The following is an 18,588-nucleotide window of genomic DNA, read 5'->3' as shown; positions in this document are numbered from 1 at the left end:
TCCATGTACAAATATCAGGAGTAGATCATGCCAAAAAAAACCCAAACAAATAACCTTGTTAGTCTGTACACAGAGTTCTACAAATCCCATGAAGGCAGTACTGTGAACTCAGATAAAAAAGGATACAAATCAATGTCCCGGGCCTATGATCAACCAAGATAAGGAAAAACCAAACCATAGGGCATGCATAGAACAGTAGGACTTTTGACTGGGCATGAATTTTCCCATGGATTTCCATGGTTTGGGCCTGAGGAAATGGAATTGGTGATGGATTCTTCCCAAGATTTTAACTCATCTCAGTATAGATATGTTTTGTATTTCACATCTGATACTGGGCAGTTCTTACGAGAAGCTTGATTATAATGACACTCAAGAATTAAGATTTCCATACTAAGCTGTTTTTCATTGAAAAACTTCCCTTTGTCAGACTGACCTGAGTTCAGGATAGTTCAATCTAAGTTAATAGAATCTCATGATTTCTTTTCCAATAATTTTGTTGTTGTTTTTGGAAAAAAGCAGCAGTATAAAGCCATAATAGGAACTTTCATTTTTTAGATACAAGCTACATTTTGCAAATCTTGACTTTGCAAAGAGGAAGTTAAGTTTCCCCTTGCATTTTCTATTCTATACTGCTAGCTAGATTTTCAGAAATTTCACTTCATCATGTGCTGTTATTCCCATTCTTTATATTCAGGGCATATAAAGCATATTTATTCATGCTTTATATTCAGGGAGAGGCATACAGAAAACAAGGCAAAGATCCATGCATAGCAATAAGCAGGATCATTATAAATATCAAGAGCACACTGTGGGCTGACATAGTGCTCATGCACAGAATGATCTCATTGGGCATCAGAGCCTTGCCCCATCCCCACAGCACTTTGGCACACATGTGTGGCTTTGTGTGCCTGAACTGTGCCAGGCCATTAAAAGGAACGAGAGGCCTATGCATACCTGTCCTACCCCCCTCTACTCAGTCAAGGAACGTGAGCTTGGAACTTGTATGCTTTCTCCTTACATTCCATACACAGAGATCCGGGAGTTGTGGCTGCACCTCTCCCTCCCTTTAACAACTTGATGTGATGTCTGTGTGCATGTGCTAGAGGAGAAGAAGAGGGCCTTGTTAGGTGACTTCTTATTTTGAATGGAATCTCTTTTTTAGACATGAAGCACTGTCTAGAATTGCCAGTACATCGCCATTCACATTCTCAAACCGTGTAGGAGTGACGCAGAAACCAAGCTGGGGATGATTACTTTTCAGGCATGCCAAGACTGAAGTGCAGGTACCAGGAAGTGGGAAGGAAGACCATCAGAGGTATCATTATTTTGACAATTTCCGGTTCTGCTGTTCGGATGGACCAGTTTCTATTGATTTGGGGCAGGTACCTTTTTTGTTTGGTTCTGACCAACGCTCTGGATCTGAGCTACATAGAATAGGCTATATAAAAATGCTGTGCTTAATTCCTGAAACACTTTTCTATTTTCTCAGAATGCTTTAGTATTTTCTCATGGCATTTAAATTTTTAAATGCCATGTAGTTTATTTTTTAAATAATGCAAGTCAGAGGTATTTTTAAAACCAATATGAAAAGGACTTAAAAAACACACACACCACCCTCAGATGTGTGATTGAATGTAGAAAGATCAAATGCTTTTGACAAGTTGAAAGGCATTTGCTTGAAAAAGAATACTGAATAATTAGATTCAGCCATGCTGACCCACCATGTCATGGTGTTGTGAGGCTTAATTAATGCATTTATGCCAAGATCTTAACGTGCTTGGTAGAGACTGTAAAAAGTGGAAGAAATAACTCAGTATTCGTATTAACAGGAGGAAGGAAGCAGTGGTAACTGAGCTTAACAGGACATGTGATTATGAAATGAAAGTATTCAGTTAATATTAGAGGAGGGGGGAAATACCGCTGAACTTGCAGCTCTTTGACTTTGAGTTTAGAGCTGAGCTTAAAGCATGAAGAATTCCATGTCTTGAATCAAAAACAACATGGCCCAGAGCTGGGACCTTCTCTTCTTGAGCTACCAGGGACTGTAGGTGTTCAGACCTCAGAGTTCTCTTGGCATAAAGGAATAGGGATGTGTAACATTGGCCCATGAGATTGGTGAGCACTGTATGAAGTGTCTGGGTTGATTGGTCATGCCTTATATAAATAATTGGAGACTAGCCTCCTCCCCCTTTTATGGTCCAAATGAACAAAAGGATACTAGACTGTCTATGTGGTCAAGATCAGTCATTTTTCATCTAATGTTCAACTGATATTCAAACCATGTAATGGTACTCACTGAAGCGGATGAAGATTTTGTGTGATTGGTCTAGAGTCTAGACAGAGATCCTGTGCTGTGCAGTTTCTCTTCCTGGTCATTGCCCCACTCCTCTTCCACAGTTATTAGCCCCTACCCAGTGAAGTACTTATCCACTCTGTTAAATTTGCTTGTGTAAGTTGTTGTTGTTTTAATCAGAAACTAAAGATGATATGTTATGATCCTTGAATCTGGTTATTTCACAATCCCCTGTCAAGGTCCCTCTGTGCCCTTTTCTTTAGCAAACTATGTCAGATTTTTCAGATTGTGTGTAAGTATCCAGGTGCTTAAGTGGAATCGCATAAGGTCAGCACTTATTTATGACCAAAAAAATTGAACCCACAATTTTGTGAGAAAGAAGCATTTAAGAACCAAGATAGAGACAAACATGACATTAAATGTTTGGACCTCCCCATAAAGAAGATGCCATATTACTATAGCGACAGACCAGAATCATCTTAGAGGTGTTGCTATAGCAATGATCTGAAATTTACTTTGGTTAGTCACACAAGATATTACAAATCTCATGGGTTGGGTTGGGTTGGGTTGTATCGGAAAGCATCTATGCTGGAGAAAAGCAAAATTCATGATGGAATCATGTTCATGCCTTTAGCCTTGCTGGGAAAAGGATGTACACTGTGCTGGGGCTTTGGCCAAGTCCTCAATATGCTCTTTGTCTCTGTGTATGTGAGTGAGTGTGTGTGCAGGGGAGCAGATCCCCCCTTTATATTCGAGGAGTTCTTCTCCCCCCATTTCACTGAACTCCCACCTGCAAAACCTGATAAGCCATATCTCCTCCCTCCAGTGTCTTTCCTCCCCCCAATATAAATATAAATATAAATATAAATATAAATATATATATGTGTGTGTGTGTGTGTGTGTGTATATATATATGGTGTTGCTCCCAAAGTTTGCCCTCTGACTGCACATCTATGTGCATGAGCATCTTTTCTCATTCTCTGGATAAGAGAGAGATGATTTCATATATACACCATCATGTTACCCTGCCTCTTTCTATGAGCTTCACCTGCAAAAACAAAAAATAAAAACCTGCTGCTTTCATAGCATATGAGTTAATGGGGCAGGATGGACACGATGCTGGAATCACTTTTATTTTTAATACTAACAGTATGCATGAAATCACTATCTAGCACACATTTACTCTTGGAGATCCACTGCCTTTATGTCTGGGTCTTCCTTACCCACCCAAAGGTGACTGTACAGCACAGACAGAAACCTGTCATCTTTTTTGTTGATACTGTTACTGCAACTCCTGGAAGGAATTGGATGGGTTGCAAATCAAAATGAATAAAAAATAAATAAAGGGTAGCGCTCTGTCAGCCCAAGGCACAACTGTGAAATGCTGAGCAGCTCCAAGGCCACAGATCAGAGTTGGCCATACAAAGCCTATGCCTCTTCCCAGTTTGATGGCAGTTGGCTCATTACATAATTTGCAGAAGAGCCATTTAAAGAGCAGCAAACATCTTGGCAGCATTGCAGGTCTGCGCTGTGGTGTTTCATACCATCTGCTCCTGAGTACATATCAATGTGGCTGGCATTCAGTGATGCCACTGAAAAACAATTATTATCACTAGTTCCTGGTGATAACAGTGTTTGCAGTGACCCCGGGGGTGGAGAGGAGTCTACAGCGCAAATGAGAAAATGTGATCTGGCTGAGAAATCAGACCTGAGATGCAAAGACAGTTATATGGCCAGCCCGTAACAGGAGGCTGGTAATGGCAAGACCTATTTATATGTCAGTCATGTGTGATGCTTTCCTTTTGTTTTCTCTCTCCTTGAGCTGATCACATTGAAATCTTGATTTTTCTCAGACTTGTGGAAAATGTGACAGAAGTGGAGAGAAGCATTTCCTGTGTCATGGTGACTGAGACGAAACAAGAAACCACAATGCTTATTTCTGGTAGTGATGCAGCAGTCTGGAAACAAATGTGCTGCAGAAACATCCTTCTTCCTCTTCTTTTTAAAGACAAAACTATTTACGATAATCTTGAAGTGGAAACATTTACAGCCGTCGGAACAGGGTGTGTTGCCCCTTGTACAGACAAGGCATTCAGAGTGTCAGCCTCATTTCTTTCCTTTGCCATATAAATAGTAAGTTCCAATGCCACATATGAGATAAAGGAACAGGTGCCCCACACAGTCAGTTGCAAATGTAACTGCAGCGGGAAGGGTGTTAAACTGCACACACACCGTTCTTCAGAAATCAGAAGTGCTTTGAATTAATCTTGCAGTTTAAGAGGCTCATAAAACTTTCAGGGTCAAACCCCCACCTCCCACCCCTGACTGCAATAGCATGCATCTTTTACAAAAATCAAATGTTCCTGATGTACCAGTTGAACCTGATTTCTCCTGTGGGGGCAGGGTGAATCTGGCCTGCAATATAATTAACATTTCTCACTTGCAGAGCTATCAGCCACCCAGCCAAAAGCCTCCTCCCCACTTTTTCTTTTTATAGAATCAGAGGGAAAAAGAAGAACATTGTCATAATTTTGGTTGGATATATTCTCCTGCTGCTACCATGGAGGGTCTTGTGTTAGGTGCATTTATATACTGCTTTTCAGAGCAGCTAACATTAAATAAAATAATGGTTCCCTGTCCCGAAAGGGCTTTCAGTCTAGAAACAAAAAGACATAAGTGAGATACCAGCAGACAGCCACCTAAAAAGGCACTGTGTACGCTGAACAGGGATGGCTGCTCTTGCTAAATAAAAGGGAGCCATCCTTTAAGAGAGATGCCTCTTTCCTCAGTTAGCAGGAGGGGCGGGAATACAGGCCGTTTGTGTTCCAAACACATGGATTGCAGGGAACTTATGGTTGGCTGCAGCTCCCTGAGACACATTCACACCTGTGCAGAAACCACCATCAGAGGCAGCCTCATGACAGGACAAAAGCGAAGAGAGAGGAGTGGAGAGAGGAGAGTAGTGAGTGTCAGAGATGGGAAGCCAACAGCACAGAGAAGGAAAGTTGGGAGATGTCTAGGAATGCTTTAGGTGCATTTGCTGCTGCAGCTGCTGCTGGCCTTTGAATTGCACAGAGCATTCTATAACATATAAGACACAGTGCAAAATAAGGAGCTGACTGACTAGTCTATATGTGACCCAGCTTCTGGGTGGTTTTACAGTTGGCTTCATGCTCTGCTCCTCAGCTGAATTTCAATAAGAACATTGTTTTGTTTTGCTACTAGGCACCGAGAGGATAGAGTAGATATGAGGGACCGGAGGAAAGCATTTGATGAAGAAAGGGACCAAAATATTAGGAGGAGGAGGACAGCAGTTGGTTCTGGCAATAAAGAAGAGCCAAGACAGGACCTTTCACTCCTCCCCACTTACACTATGTGACTTGGCTCACCAGCAAAGGTAATCTTTAAACCTAGTGCTTTATGGATGGATGGATGGATGGATGGAACTAACTTATGCTCTGCATCAAACATGTCAGACCCAGTCCTTTTGGTCTAGCCACTGTAAGGGACAAGGAAAGGAGCTCCAAGATAATTTGCTGCCTGGGGCAAAAAACCCTCCTCCATTATCTGCACTCAGAGGCATTCTCAGCCCATGATGTGGAGGAGACGATGTCAACGGGGCATGAACACACTCTCATACCAGGCCCCCAAGCCCAGCAATGGCAGCAGGGGCAATCCTAACTCCTGTCAAGGGGGACAAGGGAAAAAAGAGGCACACCCCAGTGGGGCAAGGAGGGTAGTATGAAAGTGTGCCCCAGTGGAGTGAGGAAGAGCAGTGGCAGCAAGTGGCAGGGAGGTCTGTGTGGTGGCACTCGTGGTGGAAGGGGGCCACTGCTCACCCCCTCTGGTCCTCCTTGTGCCTGCACCTGAGGAACCACTTCACTTCATCCTGCCTCGTGGAAGGGCCACCCCGAGGACAGACCCTCCTCCACTGCTGGATCTCCACTACCACCTTTAAGTGTGCTTTAGGTGTGATTCATTTCCACTGAAATGTTTTCAGGTACTGTTTCTGCTTAAAGCCCAGTACTATTGGCTTTGGAAGACATGAGCTGCTAGGTGAAAGCTGAGTGTTTGTTTATCTATTTATCATACTGTATATAGACATCTCTAGAGTTCCTTGAAAGATGATGATAATAATAATAATAATAATAATAATAATAATAATAATAATAATAATGATAATAATAATGACCATAATAATGCAGTATTTATATAGTGCTTTTGTGGTTAAACTGTGGAAGAACCCTGCAAGGTAGGTCAGTATATTATGCCCATGTTGCAGAGACAGTGCTGAGGTTGGATGGTGGCAGTTTGCCTAAAGCCGCCAAAAGCAAGCTGTTGTAAATGTTTACTCAGGAGAAGTTCCACTGTGTTAAGTGAGGCTTACTCCCTAGTAAATGCATTTAGGACTACAGTTCTAGTCAGTTTGTTTCTCGGGATGGAATTTGAAATGGTGACTTCCTGGGTCATATAGTTCACACTCAGAGTCACTATGCTACTTCAGCTCTCATTGATGGAATAATAGATCTGAAGCACTCTGAAAACTTATTTTAAAATAAACAAATAAATGATTTTATTGTTAGGAACTCAGTTATGTATGTTAATTAACAATATTAACATATATTAGATATCATTTGCAAATACATTAGCAGTTACTGAGCAAAGCAATAAAAGGGTGCAGTTTGCTTTTAGACTTTTAAATATGGCAATATGAAATGTCCTTTCCCCCCTTTCTGCATATATATTGGAATGTGATTGGAATTAGTCCAAAGAACATGTGGCCTAGTTTTAATTTCAGCACAGGTCAGGAGACAGGGACTTCTCCCATCTCCAGCTAGGAGAAAAAGAATCCACCAAAATCTACCTCTGTAACAATGTTCAGTATTGACAGTTGTGGATTTCTTCCAGTTCTTCCATAGGGGAGGTGCCAATGGTTGCTATGGAAGAACAGCTTTCTCCCTCCCTCTTTCCTGTGTATCTTTACAGCCAAGAGGCAGAATTACAGCCTACTGCCACCCGCTCTGAATCACTGCAACACAGGAAGCTGCATACCCTGCCTCTGGTGTTGGCTGTCAAGTTTTTTCTAAGGACAAGTAGTGGGAATCTATAATCCACAAACCTTCTGTTTTCTGAGCACTGTTTCAAGGATCCAAAAACCTATTGTGGGCGCTCCCCCTTTCTTTTTGCTCAGATCTGCTTTTGGGTAACAGTACTTGGCCCATCTCTGTATGCTGTTGTTTTTTACACTCATGGTGACTTTCACATCTCAGTGGTGTCAACAACAGTTTCCCCATGGATGTTAGTGCTTTGTGGATTTATTAACTGATCTCACTTAATACCTTGCTTTATCTCCAAAAAGCTCAGATCAGCTTACATATTATTATTATTATTACATTTATATCCCGCTCTTCCTCCAAGGAGCCCAGAGTGGTGTACTACATACTTAAGTTTCTCTTTCACAACAACCCTGTGAAGTAGGCTAGGCTGAGAGAGAAGTGACTGGCCCAGAGTCACCCAGCTAGTATTATGGCTGAATGGAGATTTGAACTCGGGTCTCCCCGGTCCTAGTCCAGCACTCTAACCGCTACACCATGCTGGCTCTCTAACATATAGAACTAACATATAGTTCCCAAACACTCGCTTCTCCAGACAGTTAACAGGGCCAGATTTGCTTAACTTCTGTAGTAGCATTGCATCTTATGCTTCAAACTATCTTCTGCACCATTAGGTTGCATGCTTAATCATGTAAGTTGCACCCCTGTTTTAGATACAACTATGAAAGTACAACCAGCTACTCATAGCCATGACTGGCCAGATGGTTGCAGCATCATGGTTGATCCATGCCCCCTCTGACTATAAAGGCTAGAACAAACAGAATTTCAACTGTGTATGAGTGTGATTACAAAACAGCAAGCTCACTTCTAAAACAAGTGCAATCTGTGCCCTGTTTAGCAATAGCACTGTATGCTGTTTCCCCCATCCCACAATCACAGAGAAGCGTGCCCTCTTGTGGTTGGATGGTATAATAACATTTGACAACTATACACTACTCTTTTTTGACTTTTGGATTTATATACTCTAAATTGCTAACATGATTGAATATTTAGTACATGCATTTGGAATGCTTGTATTACTAATGAAAAAATGAGAATGATAAATGATTCATTAATACAACCTTTCAAATATATGTACCTTGTATTTCCTATGTGCCTAATGTATCGGAGAACAACTAATTGAAACTGTAGACAAATTAACCAAATATTTTTGTTTGGTCTAAACTTAGTTTCCCTATAAAGGCAATTCCCCACCTCATATGTAACCATATATTCCCCTCATATCTCTCCCATACCTAGCTGAACACTTAAAAAAAAAAAATCTGGGGTCTGGCTAGGAGAAGAAATGTTACAATAACTTTAATCACATCTAAAAATGGTTAAAAGGTACCACAACGATATTCTCTGAAGTTAGAATTCAATCTTGTGTAACATATTGTGGGTCAGAGTACATGACCAAGTATTTGTAGGGAACAATTTTCCTCTTTCAAACTTTGTATTTGTTTACTCAGTCTTGGAGTACTTCCAAAAGTGAAAGACAGAAAAGGAGGCCAGAGTGTCTGTCGATAATCCTTGCATCAGGTGACTGACCATGTAAAAATGATCCCAGTCAGAATAGTGGGTGGTGGTTGAAGACGGTGCAAGCGATTAACAACATCATGCTCTATTGATGAATTGAAAGCAATCATTACTGTAAACATGTAGACACTATAGTAAATAAATAAATCTGCAAGTTGTTTGTTTGGTGTCACCCTGAATGAACCATGTCTGTTTCTTGGGATCTTGTATGCAAGCCATGAGAAAATGAACTCTTCGCCTATACAGTAATTTAAATGTTCTGTACCCACATTTGAACTTTTAAAGAATAAGGCCTTCTCCACCTTGCTTTAATTATGCTGGGTTAAATATTCTAAGCACCCACAGACTAAAGCAGCATTCCATTGACCTCATCTCCCCAAGGAAGCCCTGAAATGAAAACCAAATTTCCCAGAGTATAGGCTGCAAGTTGTACTTGTGGTGAAGCAATCCTGTGACCACTTTACCACAAGTCAAGCTCAATCTACATTTACCCATTTGGTTATGTGAACTGGACCCTGTCTCTTTCTGTCTTAAACAGCTACACTGTGTTATTTACAGCTACATTGAATGCACTGTTCCTAGGCAGTGGTAGACAAATACTCAAGGGACATAAAGGAAAGTAATTCAGGCTGTGAATCACATTAAGATATCTGACAGTTCATGAAGCCCAATGCAAGATAAGTGTAATCATTCCTAATACAACCTACTAATGTCTAAGAACAGGAGCTATTAAATTGTTAGAAGTAGATTTTGGGATATACAACCATTAAGACTGTAGGCTTGTACATGATGAGAGTGCATAACTCTCATTGACTGTATCCCAGTTGTATCATAAGCCCCACTGAGTTCCAATATATATATGCATAGGATTGCAACTGCATAACTGTGTGCAGGATTGTAGCACAATCTATACCAGAAGGTTTTGCCACATGGCAGCAAAAGTATTCATTGTCATCACAGATGAACGGGAAATGCTATATGCATATTTTGAAATTTAATTCTAAAATCAAGAACAAAAAACTAGGTGCAGGTGCAATCCAAGACCTGATCTTCCCACTTCAATGGATGTTAACATTCAGTAGGAGACATTTTCCCAGTCTGTAAATATAATGCAGTTGTTACAGGCACAGTAACACTGCCAGGAAAAAGAAGTTGGCATTGGCAACCCTAACTGTGACTCTTGATAACGCGGAAATTTTGTTAACTTCAATAAGGTTACCCCCGAAGATAGATAGATAGATAGATAGATAGATAGATAGATAGACAGACAGATAGAAGATTGAAGCTTTTAAAATACTCTTAATAAAGTTGCTAGGAAATTCTGATTGACACAATAGAGTCAAATTTTCATCATACATTTCCTCATTATAAATATAAATATGAAGCCAAAATACAGCAACACTCATTATATGAATTCTTCTGTTTATTCTTGTCATTCAAAATTTCCTAACTAAATACATTAAATTCAGCTAAAATGGCATGCCTAAAACTCTGTGGAGGATTGTCAACGCAGAACATTTTCACTAGATTTAAATTTGTCCTTGGATTAATTTAGAGCCTGTGTGGAATCAGTTTCAGAATGAAGGCCACAAAGAGCACTGCTAAGCTTTAGAAAAAACAATCATCCCCTCCCCAAATGCTAGACTTGTGAGAATCCTCAGGGAGTGGAAAGGACAGAATAAATTAGTCAGGGGCATAGCTACAGTTGAACAAGGGGGAGGGGAAACAAATGTCCCTGGGCCCCTGAGGGAGGGGCCCCCACTTGTTTGGTGACAACAGTGGTTTGCTCTCCCCCTCACACCTCTCTGAAGAAGGTGGGGAGGGAGGCAGGGGCCCATCTTCACTTTTTGTCCTAGAGCCCACCCCAACTTTGCTAGGCCCCTGAACAAAGTGAAAAAGATGCTCGTCCTCCCTTTGCCTATTGCTTCCTTTCCAAAGTCTGCTGCCCCTTCCTCCTCAGCTGGTGTGGATGGAACTAGCTGGTGTCCACTAACCTCTGGCCAATGCAGAGGCCAGGAGGGAGCATATGCTCCATAGGAGATGGTCTGAGAAGTCCAAGGCCTCTGAGTCCTTCCTGGTTTTAAATCAGGCCAAAACAGTCTGGCCCGCTGTGCCCAGCCCGCTGACTTTGACCATCCACACAGTGTACAGATGGTCCACACACACCATATAGGCAGTGCCCATTTCTTAGGCTGCTTCTCTCTTAAGTGATTCATCATCCACAGCGGAGCTCAGATTTCAATGGTGAGCCCTTTGGCACAGAGCCCTGTCTCCTCCCTCCCTCCCTCTCTCTGCCCATAGGATGGCGCGATAATCAATCGCATGCCCATCACAACGTGCGGGGAACCTGGTGTCGCGAGTTGAAGGGGGGGGAGGGGGGGTGTGCCGCTGTGGCCAGTGTCTCGCTGTCTCTCAGGGGACCTCCATGGATCATGCAGATAATCATGTGCTGGCCTGTCCCGGTTGCAACCAAGGGGGCTTAGAAGTGTGTCACTTTGGCTGGATGCTGCTGCCCTCTCTGTTTACACCTGCTGCAGCAGATGAACGGGCCCAGTTCATCAGGGGTGAGCACAGAGCCCTCTTGGACCGTCCTCAGGCGGTGCGGAGCTCATGTCTTTGCACGGCGCTCGCCCGCCGTTGTCAGGCAGCGCTGTCTCTCCGAAAGGCTGCTCACTAAATACTCAGAGGCTCCCCCCGCCCCGCTTTCCACCCCTGCTGCTGTTCTCGTCAGTCAGTCAACGCAGAGGGAAGGTAGCCCGCAGCAAAGGGGCGAGCTTCCAGAGCCTGCAGAGTGACGTGGCCAGGAGAGCACCAGAACGACAACGACGACATAGAGGATCTCCTGCACATGCGCAGTGAGAGAGGGGATGCTCGGACCTGACGAGCATCTCCTGCCTTCAGGTACCCGCTCGTTGGCTGGCGGGCTGCCTGAGAATTTACTGGAGTCAATAAAAGAGTGGAGGGGTGATGGGCGGGGTGTGTGTGTCCAAAAATCACGGCCCGCCCCCAGCAGAATCCCAAGGGATTAAGTTTCTGGAGCTGAGCTTATGAGGAGTGAGATGGGGGAGATCCGGTAGCACAAATGAAGTGATTGAAAGACAACGCTTGGCGAAGGGGGGGGGTCCCTGCTGGCTCCCCACCCCCGTGCCGCCTCCAAAGGGTTGCCTGCCTGTGTGGCTGCGCGGGGGAGAGGCGAGGGCCGAGGGGCTGGCAGGCTCGCCTCGCTAACTGGCTGTGGATTCCTTCCGAGGGTTTCCCTTCAGTGGCAGGGATTCCTCAGCCCTACGCGCAGGGGGCGGAGGGGGCGGTGTGTGTTGTGCGGAGCTGTGCATTCCGCGGCTCTCTGCAGCACTAGCCTCATTCCAGCAAAGGAGGCTCAATCGCTCAGAGCTACGAGCTGGGTCCCAGAGGACTGCGGGGGAAGCACTTGCAGAGGCTGCCGCGCAGGCTCAGTGCGATCTCACTGCGTCTCAGGCTCTCACTTGGGCAGACGCCAAGGAGCGGGGTGGAGGGGTGGGGGAATCCAAGAAGCGGAAGCAGCAGGGACTGCTCCTTGGAACCGAGGAGTCCCTGGGCTGGGGAGTCGGGCGGCGAATCCCACCCGCAGCTGCCCGCCCACCCGCCTGCCAAATCTGCAGTGCCAGCCAGCTGCAGAGGCGACGCTTGGTCGCAGCTGGCCCAGGGCACCAGGGGGCAGCAGTGAGCCGCCTGCTTCGCAACTCCCCGAGATTCCCTGCATTTCGCATCATCAGGAAATTCCCTTTGACGAGATGCTGCTGCAGCCTCTGCAGTGTATGCGCCAGGGGTGCTCGGCACTGGCACACTTCCTAGTTTCTCTCTCTCCCCCCTCCAATCCAGCCAAGCAGATAGCAGAGCAAGGAATATTCAAGGAGGGGGAGAGAATTGCAAAGTGCTGCCAGTGCCCGAGGGAACGGAGATGGCCCGGCCCGCTCAAAGCTGGGCCCAGAAAGGGGACTGTTGTTTAACTCCCCCAAGCTTATAAAGGCGGCGGGTGGGGGACGGATAATTAATATCCATTCAGCATAGAAAGGGAGGGGGCGACGATGGAAAGGCGTATAAAGTTGGTTTATGGGGCATCACACCAGTTTAAGAGGGGGCAGGATAGCCAACCCTCCAGGACTGGCCTCCAGGTCAGGAATCAGCATCTGACTCCAAGAGACCTGGAGATTTTAATGATTTGGTGTTGTGTGGACATTATAGGAGAATCTCCAGGAATAGCTTCAGTCGGGGTTGGCAGCCTTCGGCCACCCGCTCTTAAAGAATGGGCAACCCTTCTGCAGTGTCTGCGGCGCGCCCATCTTCGTACCAGAAGAAGCCGGGCGCAACAAGTTTAAATAATCCGAGAGCTTGCCCACTCCGGGTAAACAGCCGGCAACAGCCTCCCTTCAATTATCAGTAACAGGCGTGGGCTACACTGGGAATGCGACTGAAAGAAACGCCAAAGGAAAGGCCGAAAGGCTAGGAAACACTTTGGAGGTGGGCAAACTGGGGTGGCGGGCGGAACGCGAGGCCACCTAAACCACATATACAAAGCCACGTGCGTGTATTCCAGGTCAAAGAATCTGGAACAAGCGCTATTTTCTGGCCCGGAGCTCACAAGCACTAACGCAGACAAAAAGCCTTCCTTTGGCCCTACAAATGTCTTGAGCACAGGGAGAGAAATCCATGCTTTTTTCCACTGGTCTGCTGCCCCCCCAATTGTGGTCTGAAATGCAACTCAGCCGCTTCGTCAGGCAATCTTTAACGTCGTGCACCGGCACAGCAAACTTGGGCCAGCAAGCTGTTCCCGCAGGAGATAAGTGGCGCCCCCGGGCGGCGAGTTGTTTTGGCCTGGCTCGTGTGCTCCGCTACTGGCCCTGCGAAGCTACCGCTACGCGCCGGCCCTTGTTTTTGTTCCCGCCCGCGCCCCCGGGCTCCTCCCGCCCTGCCCGCCCCCCTGCAGTTTTCTTCGCCCTCCGGGCTCTGCAGAGCTGGCCCCGCAGGGCCGTGGCAGCGGGGAGGCGAAGGGCGCCTTCCTCGGCTCTCCCGGCTCCTCCCTCCCGGCCGGTCTCTCCTGGCCGCTCCCCCTCCCACCCCGGCCGGAATTGCCATATTAGGAGCAGGAAAAGCTCGCACCGGAACAGGGCCTTGTAAGGGCCTGGCCTTATATGGCCGCCGCGTCCGGGGGCTTCCGGCAGCCGCGACTGAAGCTGGAAAGGGGGGACCCCGCCTGGGGAGGCAGCCAGGGCTTGAGCAGCCGCTCTCGCCAAGGGTCGCGGGCCCCGGGGGCCCAGCAGGGGCCCAGCAGTCCGGCGCGGGCCTTGGTCGCCGACCCCCCCCTCTCCGGCTTCCCCCAATGTCAGGCTCTGACGCCAGGCAGGGTTCTCTCGCCCCGCCACCAAATAAGGGCTTCCTGCCTCCATATATGGACATGTACGTCAGGAAAGAGGCGGACTGCGGCCGACGAGATCCGATATATAGAGGCTGATGTGGGGCGGGCGGGAAGCCGAGAGCTTCCAGCGAATCGAGCCAGGGGGAGCCCCGGGCCGGCCGGGTGGGGGAGGGAGCGAAGCGCCTCCAGCGGGCAGAGCCAGGGGGAACCCCAGGCCAGCCGCCCACCCACTCACGCACTCACTCGCTCTTCGTGCCCCGCGGGCGGCAGCCCAGCCTACGTGTAGCCCCAAGCCAAACCCGACCGAGCCCCTGCTCGCCCCCCATGGCCGCGGCCAAGGCCGAAATGCAGCTGTTGCCCTCGCTCCAGATGGCCGATCCTTTCGGTTCTTTCCCACACTCGCCCCCTACCATGGACAGCCACTATCCCAAGCTGGAAGAGATTATGCTGCTCGCTGGCGGGGGGCCCCAGTTCCTCAACCCCACGGGGGGGCCCGACAGCGGCGGGAGCGGCGGCAGCTTCAACTCCTCCGGCGAAGGTGGAGAGCAGTCCTTCGAGCACCTCGCTGCAGGTAGGGAGAGGCGCATCTAGGCGCGGGGGCGGGGGGCGAAGCCGAGGCAGAGGGGATCCCAGCCAGCCAGGGAGGGCCAGTGGGGCTACTCACCCTTGGGCAAGGGATTCCACTGGCGCCGCGATGGCATCGGCCTCGCCTGCTGCACAGAGTGGGGCGGGGGGGGGATTCTCCGGTGTGCGTCACCCGCTCCGGGCCGCGGGCTTTTGCAGCTGGAGCCGCGCCAGGCGCTGCAATATGTATAGCGCTCAATAATTCATTATTCGCCTCGGTGGCGGCGACGCTGGGGCTGGCTGGGCTGCGCCGGGGAGCCCCGCGGGGGATCTAGAGCTGAGCAAGCCTCGCTCCTCCCGCCCTCGGGCAGGTGAGGAGGTGGCAGCTCTTGCTGGGCTGGACGGGAGAGCTCGGGACTCACCTGGGGCTGTTGCTCTTCTCTCGCCAGACACGTTCCCCGAGATCTCTCTGAGCGCCGGCGAAAAGTCCTTGGTCGAGACGAGCTACCCGAATCAGAGCACCACCCGCCTGCCGCCCATCACTTACACCGGCCGCTTCTCCCTGGAGCCGGCGTCCAGCGGAGGCAACAGCAACACCTTGTGGCCGGAGCCCCTTTTCAGCCTGGTGAGCGGCCTGGTGGGCATGGCCAACCCGCCCACCACGTCCGCACCCTCGTCGTCCGCCTCGCCGCCCAGCTCGTCGTCCGCCTCGCCGAGCCCGGCTCTCAGCTGCTCGGTGCAAGCCAGCGACACCAGCCCCATCTACTCGGCGGCGCCCACGTTCCCCAACCCGGGAGGCTCGGAGATCTTCCCGGAGCCTTCGAGCCAGGCGTTCCCCAGCCCGTCGGGGGGCTCGCTGCAGTTCCCACCGCCGGCTTACCCGACGGCTAAGAGCAACTTCCAGCTGCCCATCATCCCGGACTACTTGTTCCCGCAGCAGCCGCAGCAGAGCGAGATCGGCCTGAACTCGGTGGACCAGAAGCCTTTCCCGAGTCCGCAGCCGTCGCTCACGCCGCTCTCCACCATCAAGGCCTTTGCCACGCAGAGCAGCAGCTCGTCGCAGCAGGAGCCCAAGGGCCTTGGCGGCGGCGCGTACCCAACGCAGCTGGTCAAGCAGAGCCGCATGAGGAAGTACCCCAACCGGCCTAGCAAGACGCCGCCACACGAGCGTCCCTACGCCTGCCCCGTCGAGTCCTGCGATCGCCGCTTCTCGCGCTCCGACGAGCTCACCCGGCACATCCGCATCCACACCGGCCAGAAGCCCTTCCAGTGCCGCATCTGCATGCGTAACTTCAGCCGGAGCGACCACCTCACCACGCACATTCGCACGCACACCGGCGAGAAGCCCTTCGCCTGCGACATCTGCGGCCGCAAGTTCGCCCGCAGCGACGAGAGGAAGCGCCACACCAAGATCCACCTCCGGCAGAAGGAGAAGAAGGCGGACAAGGGTTCCGCCGCGCCACCGCCAACCCCTGGGGCCCCCGCACCTTCCCCACTGGCCAGCTACTCCGCCTCCCCGGGGGCAGCCTCTTACCGCTCTCCCTCCACCACATCATTCCCCTCGCCAGTACCTGCCTCTTACTCCTCCCCCGCAACATCCTACTCGTCCCACTCCTCCCCTACAACATCCTACTCGTCCCCCGTGACCTCATACTCGTCCCCCGTGACCTCATACTCGTCCCCCGTGACGTCACCCTTCCCCTCTTTCCCCTCGCCCTCGGTGGCCACCAGCTACGCTTCCATCGCCCCGTCCACCTTCCAGAGCCAGGCGGCGGTCACCCCTTTTCCCTCGCCTGGGGGCATCTCCAGCCCCTTCAGCTCTCAAGTGACTTCAGCACTTTCCGATATGGCCTCCACTTTCTCACCACGGACAATTGAGATCTGTTGAGAGGAAGGAACACGAACAAACCCAAACTCTGACCTTGGGGTGGGGGTGATGAAGGCTCTTCCCATCCCACCGGTACTTGGTCCAGTGGGCCCGGGTTTGGTGGGAGGTGGGAAAGTGGGAAGAGCTGGGCTCTCCAGCCAAAGCCAGCCCCAGCTTCCCAGCTGCCATCGAGGCCCTGGGACACTTCTTTCAACTTCAACTGCCTGAAAAACAAACAACTCATGGACATCTGAGTTCCTCCACTTCTGTCCAAGAACTGACTGACTCTGCATGGACGATGGATCTCTTCTTCTTCTTCTTCCCTGATAATTTCCCCGCAAAGCCGCGATTCACTGGGAAGCCAGGGACTTTGGAACCCACGTGAAAACAATGCGTAATTGTATATGTGCCACGGCTTTCCTTTCCTTCTGGGTTCTTGACGTGGAAACCTCTTGACATATTCATATTGCATTATTTGGGGTACGAACGGCCATCTTTCTTTCTCTCTCTCTCTCTTTCTTTGTAAATGGTGATTTTTGCTCTCTTAGTGATGACGAAGCTGTAATGAGTTTTACAACTTTTTTGCGGGAGGGGTGGGGGGGGAGGAAAAAAAAGCAGCACTTAACTATGTATTTGAGCATGTCAAAAGAGTGTGATGTTCTTTGTAAATATCACCTTGAGGAGGAAACACTTTCCCACGTGGCAAAAAGTTTTTTCGTTTGTTTCCCCCCCTTTCCAAGTCCCAAGTCTTGGTGCCTTGTTGTGAAGCCCTGCTGACGTCATGCATTTGTGTGATTGGATGCTTCGCATCTAGCCTTAAGGTGAAAGGGAAAGTGTGGAAAGGGAACGGAGGCTCCAAAAACAAACAAAAACAAAGGGAGAGAACCCGAGGACAGAATGTAAGCAAAAAAACAAAACAAAAAAATTGAACTTCTCAAAGTCTATTTTTGTTACAGAAGTGTAAAAATTTATAAATATATTCAGGAGTTGGAATGTTGTAGTTACCTACTGAGTAGGCGGCAATTTTTTGTATGTTATGAACATGCTGTTCATTATTTTTGTGGTTTTATTTTTGACTTTGTACCTGTGTTTGTTTAAACAAAGAGTGACTGTTTTGGCTTATAAACACATTGAATGCGCTTTACTGCCAATGGGATATTTGGTGTACCATACCCTCCAGAAATAAGTCAATAAAAGCTCGAGAGACTAGCAGGCCAGTTCTTTTCCTTCCAGGGTGGTGGGTTCGGCTTGCAGCTTTCTTTACTGACATCTTCTGGTCCTTTCTGGGTGTAAACGCTCAGCTCAGGCTGCCATCGCTTCTTCACCCCGCACTTCCCCGCAGGAATCCCACGGCTGCTGCGGGGCCAAGACTCCAGCCCAAGGGCTCCCTGGAGTGCACCTGTCGACTTCTTTGGGGGTGGGTGGGAAGGATCCCAGTTCCTCCCTGATTGGCGGGGCGTGGGGTTGCGGGGAGAGATCTGCACAGCAGAGAGTGGTCTAAAGCTTGCCCTGCCAAGTCCACCTGCTGCTCTCTGCGGTCTAAGCAGAGCACAGCTAGTGAGGTTTGCTCCCTGGGTGGCTCTGCTCTGCCTCCTCCCGTGGCCCAGTCCCTACAAAGCTGCAGCATGCGCTGGCTCTGGCCTCTCGAGTCTAGATGCACGTCTCTAGTAGGGCCAGGAACAGCTAATGTGATTGTTCTAGCAGCGAAATCCACCAGCTCCTTAGCCTTGGTCTGGAAAAACAAGACCATTTAGCACTGGGACAAATGCTGCATTGGAAGGGGTGCTGCCAAGTGGATGCACAGCCGGCCCGAGACCTTCAAAACAAGACAGCGGCTAAA

At 48.8% G+C, this 18,588-nt stretch overlaps 1 protein-coding gene and 2 long non-coding RNA genes across 4 annotated transcripts in view; 2 read left to right on the top strand and 1 right to left on the bottom strand.

Moving 5' to 3' along the window:
* LOC128345611 (uncharacterized) overlaps positions 1-15,226 on the bottom strand; it is a 45,885-nt gene extending 30,659 nt beyond the window's left edge. Inside the window, exon 1 of the long non-coding RNA XR_008316537.1 lies at positions 14,982-15,226. This is a non-coding gene — a long non-coding RNA (uncharacterized LOC128345611). The remainder of the gene's footprint in view (positions 1-14,981) is intronic.
* On the top strand, positions 1,122-9,061 carry LOC128345613 (uncharacterized). Of its 2 annotated transcripts, XR_008316541.1 has the most exons (4): positions 1,122-1,315; positions 4,147-4,356; positions 5,519-5,690; positions 7,202-9,061. It is a non-coding gene; the product is annotated as an uncharacterized LOC128345613 (long non-coding RNA). The 2 variants fall into 2 exon arrangements; XR_008316542.1 differs by lacking the exon at positions 7,202-9,061 and having other exon boundaries at positions 5,519-6,871.
* EGR1 (early growth response 1) lies at positions 14,435-17,957 on the top strand. The gene is made up of 2 exons (XM_053297831.1): positions 14,435-14,888; positions 15,331-17,957. The coding sequence occupies exons 1-2, from the start codon at positions 14,642-14,644 to the stop codon at positions 16,767-16,769; spliced, it is 1,686 nt and encodes a 561-aa protein (XP_053153806.1). The 5' UTR covers positions 14,435-14,641; the 3' UTR covers positions 16,770-17,957.
* Positions 17,958-18,588: the final 631 nt, after the last annotated feature.

The sequence above is a fragment of the Hemicordylus capensis genome, chromosome 2 (assembly GCF_027244095.1).
Source record: "Hemicordylus capensis ecotype Gifberg chromosome 2, rHemCap1.1.pri, whole genome shotgun sequence".
NCBI lineage: Eukaryota > Metazoa > Chordata > Lepidosauria > Squamata > Cordylidae > Hemicordylus > Hemicordylus capensis.
The sequence above is the reverse complement of the archived record's forward strand: the minus strand, read 5'-3'. Positions and strand labels throughout refer to the sequence as shown.

Bases quoted from the DNA above. Each gene is read 5' to 3' on its own strand.
- EGR1 (XM_053297831.1), top strand. From the start codon at position 14,642: ATGGCCGCGGCCAAGGCCGAAATGCAGCTGTTGCCCTCGCTCCAGATG. The intron at 14,889-15,330 runs GTAGGGAGAGGC...TTCTCTCGCCAG, and splicing joins CTTCGAGCACCTCGCTGCAG to ACACGTTCCCCGAGATCTCT.